The following is a 13031-nucleotide window of genomic DNA, read 5'->3' as shown; positions in this document are numbered from 1 at the left end:
GGATAACCTGAATTGAGCAAAATTTGGCGTCTAAAGTGTAGCACGGCGTTCTCGGCCGCACAAAGACACGCGGTGGGTGGCGCGCCAAAAGTGTGGCAGGGCATTCTTTGTCGAACCACGTGCTGAGCCGAACGGCCGACCGTTGTGTGATTCAGCTCCCAGGCAAACAAATTTGGCGGGAAAAGAGCGGAGGCGACGAATACACGTGGTCAACGGACAAAGGACCGTTGCGGCGCCAACCTCAGCAAGTTCAAGCGTGAGTATTGCTAAATGGAATGTGTCTCGACCGGTACTGCCAATGACTGGCGAGTAGGCATTACAGCTATTGCTGTCGTGGGAGTGAAACTGTCTTTTTACATTTAACCTCTTCGCGCGAGCTAAGGCTCCATAAAACTGTGTAATATGTCTGTCCTCTTAATGAATAACCGACTGTTTGAATAAGTAACTGTCGCAATGAACATAATTACAATTGCGGATCAAGTGCAAGAACTGTTTAACTGACTGTGAATTTGCGATTGTGGTAGTCATATGCAAACGTGACGAACAGTTACATCGCGGTCTTAAGTTATCACGAAGAGTGTATAACGTACTGATACAAGAACTAGGTGTGTGTGTGTGTAACGAGTAATAAGCGTGTGAAACTGTGGACTGTCGCCAACAATGACGTCTATTCAGCCACTGGCCTATGAAACGCCACTGAAGATGACTATGCAACATAACCGAGAAGAGACTTCACCAGCATACTTCGCCGTGGAAATACGACAAATGTATAACTTCATCGACAATATCACAGGCCAACCCCGTCATCTCAATACACCTGAGCCGTGCTGCGGGTCGCGTTGGGGCTGTTGTAGGGTTCCGTCTTCTGCTGGAGGCCAGACTGTATCGTTTAGTTGACATGGTTGCGGTTGTTTCTATTCTTCTTGTGTTGATTGGCGCCACTTGGTTTCGCAGGCGTTGTCTGTCCGCTAGTGGCAGCAGCACCGTTATCGATATTTAGTAACTGTGGCCCTATCTTTGGGGTGACGTCGTTATTCTTCCGGGTCGTGTCAGTGAGCAGTTCGGTTGGGGACTCCAGAGGAGCCAAGAGGGCAATGCGAGAACACGCCAGGACCGCTGGCTGCGCGCATGCACTGCCGCATGGAAGGGTTGTGGTCGCGAGGGTACGCGACCCAGTCGTCAATCGCATCCAACAAGCTTTAAGTTGAGTGGATTTTAATCCTAGCAGTGAAATCTCCACCATTGTGAGATCTCGCGATTCTCCAGTGACTTGGGTTCGTGTTGCTGCTCGCAGTGTCGCCAAGACGAAGAGCAACGAGTGGAGTGCTTGGGGAAGGCGGGTCTAATTAGCTTCCCTCGCCTTATTGTTACTATTTTTTTTTTTGCTAAGTTCAACCAACAGTATTTTTCCTGCCTGGTGGCCGCTAATCCCTCTAGTGACCTGCCCTGGGGGTTAGTGTATGTAACGGCAGTGTACGTTTCCTCGCCTTCCGCTGCTGTCCGGTAAGGCGTGTAGTTTTGACAGTTTCCTTGATTTGTAGGTCGGTTGGTGTTTCTTCTACACTGGTAGTAGTGGTTCCTTTCTCCTTTCGGACGCTCTAAACGCAGCATTCTGAGGACGTAGTGCTGACAGTCGGTTCCGGCTTTGGCGTGGTGTTTCATCGTTGCATTGGTTATTGGACGTTAGGTAGCCTCAGCAGATTATCATTAGTCATTCTTTAGACTGCCACTAGTCTGAACTACCATCTTGTGAAGAGAATGCAACTCTTGGCTGCCTTTCTCATCGCTCGCGGAAAGCCTGACCTACTCAGAGGTCGATTCCTGGAGCACCGTCTGTGACTAGCCCTTGTGTTTTACTGTTGTGTTGTTATTTTATTACCAAGTTACCATCATTTGTCTCACCTGTTTGGTGATCAGTTGCCTGTCTTTTAAATTAACTATTGTTATTGCCTTGCTGTTTGACGGTATGATTGTCAATTTTTTTTAACAACTGCCATTCTTGGCGTTTAAAGGCCTTCAGCCGAGACTGTCGCTACTTGTCTTAAAATTCTAATTGTATTTTAGCAGTTAACCTTTAAGACCTTAGTGATTTGTTTCCAATATTTTAATAACTGTAGTTTGTAAGATGCAACGAGTTAAACAATTCTTAATTTATTGCCATTAAGGCCGTCAGCCGTGAAACAATTCTTAATTTATTGCCATTATGGCCTCCAGCCGTGTGTGTCGTTGCTTGTCTTGAAATTTTAATTTGGCAATTGTATTTTTGCAGCTAGCTTTAAGACCTTGGTCACTTGTATTTTATATTTTAATAACTCTAATTGTAAGTTGCAGCAAGTTTAATCAGTTCTTTATTTATTGCCCTTAACGTCTTCAGCCGTGAAACAATTCTTAAATTATTGCCATTGTTTTAATTTGTTGTTGGTTTTAAATAACTTGTGTGTGATTAAAAGAAAAGCCAACCAGTACTAACTGATTACGGCCCCGTCCACAATCGTAACCGAATACTGCCTTCCTTGACCACCGCCGGCCATCTCTGACAATGAATTGACAAGCTGGACTGCTGTGCACTTTTCCCGGTAAAAGATTAACGAAACTGAGCAGTTCTCACTGTAAATTGTTTGTTTCATTATAAAACTGTTTTCTTTTATTTCATTTAATTTCATTTCCTTAACTTCTGCTTCGTGAATAAAGTTATTGAAAGTGAACTATTAACGTAAAGTGCAGTTTTGTTGGCCCATCATTTGTTATAAGTATTTTTATTTTATTTAAATTTCCCTTTACATTCATGCAGCTGCAGTTGCATGTATTTTGAATGCCTTTTGAGGGGAAATGTTACAAATGCGTGTGCCTTGTTTTCTTCAGAGTGAGTTTACGTAATTTTGTATTTCATACGATGCAACGCGTAAATCGCAGCGTGGGCCATTAGTTTCTGGGCTCCGAGCAGTAAAGTTAAAGCTTCGCGGCTAGGGCAAAACTGAATATCACGGCTGTCAAACTATGCAGGCTACATTTACATTGCACTTAGTCATGTTACCACATTTTCACGAGTAGTCACCTGATTGCTGATGATTACAGGGACAAGTGAACGGATACGTAGTCTATCCTATAGTGTATTCAGAGTCAGTAACAGAACTGTGTGTGGAATGGCTCTAAGCACTATGGGACTTAACAGCTGACGTCATCAGTCCCCTAGACTTAGAAATACTTAAACCTAAATAACCTAAGGACATCACGCACATCCACGCCCGAGGCAGGATCCGAACCTGCGGCCGTAGCAGCAGCGCGGTTCCGGACTGAAGCGCCTAAAAAATTGTGTGAGAGTTACATAATTTAGTCTCTAGACTGAATCACATTTTCCATAACGACACAATTCGCAAGTAAAACGTGTTCCTGCGGAGGAAATAACCGGACACTAATTCAGTTAGATTATTTCTAACACAGCCTCGTATAGATATATGGTTTGTAATCTCGCGAGGTTCACCAGAGAGAGAGAGAGAGAGAGAGAGAGAGAGAGAGAGATGCTGATTGGAGATGCATTGCTAAACTTCTTTACGGCGCCTCCGCGAAATCTGGTGTTATCGTATCACGCCTTCAGCCAGCAACATAGTCAGGTCAATGACTCCCAGCTATCTTCAGGGATAGACAGAGTGCAATAAAGGTGTTCTGCTGTGGCTATTTGCTGCCGAGTAGTAGTAACGAAGGGATCGGCTAGATGCGTAAATGCAATTAAACAACTCAGAGCCAGCCTAAGATTTCCCGTGGTAGTGTCGCTGCTTCATAATATAGAGATTGCGGATTAAAGTACCATCCTACGCTTGGTTGTGGATCTTAAAGAGCGTACTTTAAAACACTGGACTACAGTTCATAGAACGTCCTGTCAATATGTTAGAAAGTGATTACGTTTAATTCGATCTTCAGTTATATGGGTGTATGCCGTCTAGGAGAACTGATATCGAATAAAGAGCTAGATCTAAAATAAATATTACAGAAAATATCGAATCTAGAATTGGTTCTATAGTTAACGTTATCTTTCGCAAAATTTTTTTCTTCGTGTCTCCTGAATGTGTAAACATAACGATCAGTTTAGGTGTACACTTATCTTCCAAGTCCTTTGCTGTCTGTGAAAGATGTATAGTGTTCTCGGAAAACCACAAAGCTTTTATTCGTTCTCCTAGAACTTTGATTGCCTTTCCAAGTTTCTCCTTGGCTCCTTCACTGCTTGCTCAGTGGCTAGAATCAATAACGTTTGGAATAGGCTACCATTCTGTCTCACTCCATCCTCGACTATTCCCAGCTACCCCTGGTCTTCGACTCCTTTATAGGGTCACAATTATTGAACTGTATATAAAAAAGTAAATGAATTACAAACTGTGGCGTGTACACACTTCATTAAACATGTAAACGTCACTACACATATTCGGATTTAGGTTATGACATGTTAGATATGCCTGCCATAATTGGCGATGATGTGCGGACGAATAGCGAAATTTTGCATGACCTAATGAAGTGTCGGAACATCGATGCTGTCGATGACCTCCTGAATTGCTGTTTTCAGCTCTGCAATGATTTTGGGGTTATTGCTGCACACCTTGTCTGTAATGTACCCCCCCCCCCCCCCTCCCGAAAAAGGAACGCTTGTGTTCAGATCCGGAGAATATGGCGGTCAATCGAGACCCATGCCAGTGGTCCCTGGGTTACCCCAGCGGTCGCCAAAGTGCTCCTCCAGAACATCAGACACTTTCCTGCCTTGATGTGGTCGAGCTCCGTCTTGGATGAACCACATCTTGTCGAAATCAGGGTCACTTTGGATAATGGGGATGAAATCATCTTCCAAAACCTTCACGTACCGTTCGGTAGTCACCGCACCATCAAGGAATATCGCACCGATTACTCTGGTCGTTGCACACCGCACAGTCACACGTCGAGGGTGAAGAAACTTCTCGATGGCGAAATGCAAATTCTTAGTCCCCTAAATGCGCCAATTTTGCTTATTGACGAACGCATCCAAACGAAAGTGGGCTTCGTCGCTAAACAAACCCACACAGCACATACTAATTCCCATCGAGCCCTGCGGCCAACTTTACTGTTTGAACGTCTTAACGCGAACAGTTGGGAATTTATGAAGATTTTTTCCATATAGTTCAATAATTGTCACCCGTTAATTACAGTCTGCTTTATGTGTAAGTTGTAGATAAATATAATGTATTGATGCAGACTGAAGTAACTAACGGAATTTGTACCAAGGTCGGTATCCAAACCAACTACTCACTAGGCAGATACGCTAATCACTGTGTCATGGTGGCCTAATGGTTAGTACATCTGCCTAGTGAGCAGGAGATATCAATTCAAATTACGGCCTTGGTACGAATTCTCACTCGTCGCCACGGCGCCATAGTGGTTAGCGTATCTGCCTACTGACTAGGAGACCTGGGTTCGAATCCCAGCATTTGTACAAATTTTAACTTGTTGCTCAAGGGCGTAGTTGCCTAACGAGCAAGAGACCCGGGTTCGAATGCGGGTCTTTGTACAAATTTTCATTTGGCGCCATGTTAGCGTTGTGGTTAGTGTGTCTGCCTCGTAGTGAGGAAGAGACCCGAGATCGGATCACGGCCTGGATACACATTTTCATTCATCGCTTCAGACTACATAAATACATTATAGATGTTTGAGACTTGAAAAGATCTCTGGGATCATGTAACTTCATTTGTTGATAACTGTTCATCTCTCCATGTTGTGTTCCTGCTACCTTCAGAACTTCAAATAACGCATTCCACTCAAAATTGACAAAAGCTTTCTCTGAGTCTACAACTGCTATAAATGTAGGTTTGCCTTTCTTGAATCTATCTTCTAAGACTTGAACAAACTTCTACACTCCCATCAAAGTAGCATTACTTCTTTTCAGACATGCAACTGAAAAGAAACGAGCGTAATATATGAGAGAATTTTCTACCAGTTTTGAAGATGAGAGGTGACTAGACTGAGAAATTCAAATAATACTGACCGAGACAAAATATATGACATAGCAACTTCCGAACCATCAGTATAATAAGTCACGTTTGAAAACTATTTTCTAAGGTAAGTCATAGGGTCAGTATCATCTCGTTTGTTCTTATTTATACCCGGAATCGAAACTGGCGCTCCCTGCGGTCTGCTTCCACCAGTTTTTTCATTCTTCTATATATTATTCCTGTCAGTAGTTTTATTGCCCTCTTTTCTTTTCAGTTGGATATCTGAAAAGAAATAGCGATACTTTTATGAGGGTGTAGAAGTTTGTTAAAGTCTATGAGATGATAACTATGGTTAACGGAGCAGCTGTTAGCGAGTAGTGTCCACAAAACAATATGATGAGAACACGCAGTTCCGATTGATATTTATGTACATGTGATTTCAATTATGTTTCCCGAAGTAATGCAATCGATGTTCGTAACAGGTGTCTCATAGCAGCGCTGTTGGTGTTAGCGGCCGTTGGAAGCTATTATGATGCGCGTTTGAACAATAACGATGTCTTCAAACCAGAGAAAAGGAAAGGTGGGTCTGCCTAAATTAATTATAATTTAATACTGCACGTTTACAATTAGCTTCATTTACGACGGCGTGCTGAAAAACAATGCCTTTGAATTTTTTATGTGAAAGCTTTTAAAGCTTTTTAAATGAAACAAACTTTATTAACGTTCCGTATCTTTATCCTTCATGTCTACAAATCTACTTCTCAATATGGTGGCCCATGGTGATGAACACTTTCCTCCCAACGAGAGACCAGTTTATTGATGCCATCACTGTTCAACATTTGACTTTGTTGACGGCGACACAACGTCACCTCTGCTTGCACTATTTCATCACCATCAAAGTGAAGTCTTCGATAGTGTTCTTTAATTTTTCGAAACACTCTAGAGTCTATCACTCACGTTCATGTTAGCACCATTGTTTCGTTCATTACGAGCACAAATAATACAACGTCGCACATTACTAGTGTCCGTACAATCATAACCGTACACAGTTTTGATTTCTCCATGGATTTTAACTGGAGGCATCTTTTCTGCGATTAGAGACTCGATTACAGAACGATGTTTCCCACAAACCGATTTAGTTAAGTTACACACCACTATGTTACGTGCTACAATTCGAAGCCCTCCAGAGACAGATGCTTAGCGAAGCGCGAAAGTCGACGGTGATTTATATGCGTTAATGTAAAACCTCAACCTATATCGAGAAGAAAATAAAAAATTCGGAGTCATTACTTTTTGGCACGCCCCCGTATTCTGCCTGAAGATATACTCGCTCTGCCGCGCACTGCACAAGTGTTACGCAAATAAAGCATTTATTTGTCAAGGTGGTAGTATCATTTCAAGTTGGCGAATATTGGTTTATCTCGTGCATTAAAAATTTTAAGAAAGGTTGGCGTTTAACATCTCACTGAGTACTGAAAGCTGAGAATGTTCTCTTCTGTGCAAGTATCCAATGCAGCGAAAAGTCAAGAACTTTCTCTTGGTACTGCGCATAACAGTCGACATCACCATAATCATTTTTAAAGCTGAATCCTTTTATGAATCATGCATTTTAGTGTATTTTGAAATGTTGGCCTCTTGAATTTATAGTACAAGAGAAAGCCCGGGGATATTACTATTATGAAAGTATTTCTCTGTACGTTGCAACAAGTAAAATAATGTTTATCATGCAGTTCTGTGACGGCCAATCAAACAGACATGTTTCTTACCTAAAAAATATACGTAACAAATGAATGAAATGATTGGTCACTCGATTTCAAGATGGCTCTGCTTAGCGATACTGAATTATCAGGTCTGACCCTATAATTAATTTCCACTTACACATTTCGAAAACATACCTTCTATTTTATGTATAGATACGGTACATAGAGGCATGCGTGCTTACTCTTCAACGGCCAGACAGAAAGAGATGCCACAGATCGGCGAGAATAAATGAAATGCCATATCATTTGTTTTACAGCAGAAAATATACAGAGTTTGTTTCTATTTGACGTGTCTCTTGATCTCTTATAAAACGTTTATATTATGATTTCTATTGCAAGACGTATTTTTACAAAGAAACAAAAACATCTCAGTCTTCACACGGTTATGATGTCACATGGGGGTAACGTATTTCATGGCTAGCATACATAACGTTCTAATTTTCAACAGCATACTCAGTAACAACGACTTCGGCACACTCACTACGTAACTATCAAGTGATGCTGCCAATAAGAATCGTGAATGTTCGCTCCAACCTCCCCGACCCGTCAATCCAGGAAAAATCGAGGTGGCAGCAGTGTCTTATTGGATATGGTGCACCAGCCGTAACTGAAGAAAGTTATCGATTTCCTTTGATAAAACTAAATTTCTTCTGTCATTTTCTCATATGCAGGAGTTAGTTTCAAAACGCTCTATAGTACTCGATATCCTCTCGCCACTGCCTTTATCTTGCGATGTCCTGCCAACCAGTAATGTCTCTCGTCTTTTGTGCGAAACATGTGTTGGAGCCGACTTACTAAATCCCACCCATAGTGTTCCATTTTCTAGCAGCCGAATTTTGAGGGAGTTTTTGTCGTCTGCTGTACCTCAGTGAAAGAATTTTTTTTTGTTTAATTGAAGTAAAGCTACAACCACCGCTTACGTTAGGTTTTCGCTAAGCTTTCTGCTTTCTCTATAAAAGCTTGAAAATCTCTGTATTTGGATCCACGTATTTTCTTCACTGCGTAATTTTTCCCCAGCTGATTTAAAGAAACTGTATGGTTAAAAGGTTGTTTCTTTCGCATCCCATAGTTCCAGGTCGCAACTTGATAACACATGGCTTACATCCTATGTTGGTCGTAGTTATTTTGATCCTTAGAAAAGTTTTTACGTTGGAGAATGTGAACAGTGGTATTTCTTTTGGCGTACTTTAGGCCTTATATTGAGTTCTGCTGCCAAATTCCACAATTTCCAACAGCAAACAGTCCCAATCACTTTCCAGAATGAAGTCTGGGAGATAGGAGAAAAGGGACTGGCGGAAGCAAAAGTCTTACGGTGCGACGTGAGTTTTGCTTCGACAGCTGAGGCGTAGAGCACTCTTGCCACGTACCATGCTCGACCACAGTCCGGCACACAGTTCTAGTAAACCAGTAAGTTTCAGAGCCAATCGTGTTTATTATCTCATTCCATCCGTACAACCGCTGGATTACTTCGACCTGATAATGAGACCGTAAGATCGCGTAACAGTTTTTTCAGGAATTAAGTTCTTAATCGTGCAAATATACTTTGGCACAGAGAACTCAAAAGCACATGCAGTCTCGATCATTATTCGTGTGCATAACATCATGTATTTGTTATTTATAGACTACGCTACCGGAATATGGTTAAGATCATTGATTTTTCTCTGTCTCTTTAAGCTGATACGTAAAATATACTGACAAGCCAAAACATTATAACCACTGCCTACCGCAACGATCGGCGGGGCGTTTTTTTTTCCTCTCGTTACGTCGTTGTCACTGCAGGCTGAAAATTAAAATTCACCTACCTCAGAACGGCGTCTGCTCGATGTGCCATCACTCGGCAACGTAGATACTTACAAGATGATTTAAAAGCAGCGTTGATAAAAAACACCAGCTAATATCTACAATTACGGAGGCCGCGCATCTCTAGTTATGAAAGGAAGTTCTGTAGAAAAACTGTCACTCAACTTTATCGGACAGTCAGAAAATGGATTGGCTTCTGGAAAATAATATCCGAAATTTCCACACAAAGAAGTGTACTTTGTACTTGGTAGCCAGAAAAAAGGTACTATTTAGTCCACATATAAACTATTGGCTATTTTCTTCCGGTTCACAACTCTCACACATTTCACACGGACAGCAGTCAGAAATCTGTCCAAACCCGACCCAAATGAAACAACGTTTTCACAGTCATTAATTTCACCACTAATTTCAGTTATTACATTCAGTCCTTCTTTCGGATTTATAAAAAAGAAACTGCTCATCAAAAATGCTCAGTGGTTGAATACTGAAACATGCCACATGAATACTATGAAGGCCAATATTTCACACGCGAATATCTGTCCAACAGATTTAGTCAAAATGTCTGAAATTTCTCCAAGCAGTCCTGGACAGCAACTGCTATCGAACTTAGCTCACCAATATCTCAAACACAAAGAAATTCTTCATATTACACATTATTTTGACTGGCGCTAGTGACACGATCGTCCGCATTCAAAGCTAGCGAGCGACTTTCTTCTTCCAGCCTCACTCCCAGTATAACTATCAGGTAACGTGTGGGAACCGTCTCTATTCTGAGTCGCTGACCATACTCGCTGCCAATCAGAACACTCGCTCATGATCATACTCGCGCCAGAACTGGCCTGCACGAATCCTTATACACAGACGCATTTGCATCAATCTGACAAGCAAATATTAAAGTAATGATTAATAAACGAAAACGAAAAGACAATAATTCTGGAAATATTATTTAGATACAGATTTTACTCCAGCTGACTTTCTGGCTGCTCTGTTACAATAGCAATCGCACTTAGACATACATCATCAGCAAAATGAATAAATCCGCTAGGATCATTTTCTCACGACGGGCTTATGTAACTCTTGCAGGTTACTTAAGACGGTACATAATGCAACATTGAAATCAAACGAATGACCCACGTACACACTCTCATTTACTTACATTTACTCCCACAACCATATTAGACACAAATAATAACTCTGTCTGATTTTTGTATTACGAAAACTAAAAATAATTAAAGTTTTAATATGAAAATCTCAATTAATTAATTCTGCACACTGAGAGTTCGCTTTATGCTTTCCAGCTATACCAAAAGATAAACTATCATATTTCCTAACTGAATTTAGTTCCCTAAGTGTCGGATTTTTTCCTTTAGTAATTTTTTTAATCTCCGAAACTATAAAAGTTACAATGTTGATATAGTTAAACAATCTTCTACTGAATAACAAAAGGTAGTGCACCGATTTTGAAAACGATTGAATAATATTTAATATCATTTACTTAGGTTCTTATAGATGGTGAATGTACGCGTCCAGTAAGAGACCTTGAATAGCTTTCCCACGGCAGGCAGTGACAGACGCTCGTGTGTCTCTTAGTTAGGCCGCTAGATGTCAGCCCCCCGAAGTTACATGCAGCAAGCTATCCTAGAACAAATGTTCGGTCGGAACAACTTGCGACGCTACAAACGCTGAATGCCGCCTGGTGGCGTTGCAGGAACATGAGGCGGTAACGAACGTACGTAAGCGGAGCAGACACGGACGGGGATCACCCTAGCGGAGATATGGGCTGCAAATGGCGAAATCCATTGAGATAACCGACTCTGACAAAGGAGAGATTATTATTCCGCAGACTCTGTAAACGAGTATCTCGAAAACGGCGAAGCTGGTCGAATATTCACTTGCTACTGTGTGAGCAGCTACGGAAAGGGGAAGAAGGACAGTAAAACTACCACTAGGTTCGGAGGCTTGTGTGTGAAGTAGGATAGATCTCTGCCGAAAGAGCACAATGCTGGCAACGGTGTTGAACTCACAAATGTTTCGGAGTACACCGTTTATCGTACATTGTTGAATATGGAGCTCCGCAGCACACCAGCCTACGTGTTCACATTTTGATCAAACGACATCGTCAGTTACGATTGCAGTGGGCACGGGACCATCGGGATTCGACTGTCGATCAATGTAAATGCGTCGGCTCTTCGAGTGAATCACATTTCTGCTACATTAGGTCGATGGTCGTCTCCGCAAACGCCGTCTTCGGGGTGAATGGCGGCTCGAAACGTGCAGCGCGCACGGACGCAAATTAGTGAGAGCATTACTATGCTATGGGAGACATTCTACACTTGCATGGGACCTTTGGTAGTAATCGAAGACACGCTGACAGCTGCGAACCAACCGCATCCCTTCATGCTTGGTCTCCTCCGACGGCGATTTCATCTTTCGTCAGTATAATTGTCCGTGTATCGGAGCCAGAACCGTGCTACAGTGGTATCGGAGCCAGAACCATGGTACAGTGGTTTGAGAGCCATTATAGTGAACTGACGTTGATGTCTCGGCAGTCAAATTCGCTTGATATAGATCCTACGTAACTCAACTTGGTCGCTATTGGGCTAGATTACCGCGTACGGAAATCAGCGGCTCATTATTTACACGAATTACATGACCTGTGCGTGGACTTCTAATGTCACATACCTTCACGAACCTACCAGCAAACTGTCGGATCCCTTATTAGCACTTTTAAGTGCACTGCACTCCTTGTATTTCGAAAATTTGTTGAGTATTTTCCAAGTTTGTTGGCAGGAAACTGAGGATAGGTGGTTAACTGAAATTTCCTCATAGAGGGACTTCATTATTGCACTGATGTATTTTGTAGACTAAATGCAAAGAAGTTGATCATATTTGAAACTTAGGTGAAAGAACTGAATTCGTTTCGCGTTCTCTACAAATGCCTCAAATATATCTGCCATAACGCCGTAACGCCGTAACAACGTAACAACGTAAAAAAGAAAAAGTTAATTTTTCGGAAGAGACATTTGAGTATTTACTAACTTCTAATGGCAGTTGGTTTGCCTACCGCACTGATATAAACAAAAATTAATATCTTAAAATCACAGCTAAGTTGCCAGTATTGTTGTTTTGCGGAGAGAATAAAAAACCAAATAAAAGTTTATAGTTCAATACTCGTCGCTCTTTTGAGGCAACAACACTAACGTGCCGCAGACGAGAGAGCACGTTAGTATGCTGACTTCATCTTGTAGTGATATTACCTTCAGTAGAAACAGTTACTGACTATTCGCAGGTTTGGGCAGGCAGATTATGGAGTGCTTCTCAGTGCAGCGAAACTACCGACGGCTGACCATCACAAATAAATCGAATATGGATCTTGATGTATTCGGGTTCATGCGCACCTTTTCCTTGCTGTGCATCATTGCCGGCCATCGGCTCCTGCACTACTGTGGCTTCCCGCTTTACAACGGAGAAGACGAAGACAAGGTAAGTAGCATGGCTTCCTATAGACTTTGTGATCGACATT

At 41.9% G+C, this 13031-nt stretch overlaps 1 protein-coding gene across 1 annotated transcript in view; it reads left to right on the top strand.

Moving 5' to 3' along the window:
* Positions 1-13031, top strand: part of LOC124776760 (nose resistant to fluoxetine protein 6-like) — a 381483-nt gene that overhangs the window by 230442 nt on the left and 138010 nt on the right. Inside the window, exons 5-6 of the mRNA XM_047251897.1 lie at positions 6431-6528; positions 12798-12991. Of these exons, the coding sequence (XP_047107853.1) occupies positions 6431-6528; positions 12798-12991 (292 nt within the window). The remainder of the gene's footprint in view (positions 1-6430; positions 6529-12797; positions 12992-13031) is intronic.

Source organism: Schistocerca piceifrons, chromosome 2, assembly GCF_021461385.2.
Source record: "Schistocerca piceifrons isolate TAMUIC-IGC-003096 chromosome 2, iqSchPice1.1, whole genome shotgun sequence".
Lineage (NCBI taxonomy): Eukaryota > Metazoa > Arthropoda > Insecta > Orthoptera > Acrididae > Schistocerca > Schistocerca piceifrons.
This window is presented reverse-complemented; position numbering and strand designations above follow the sequence as displayed.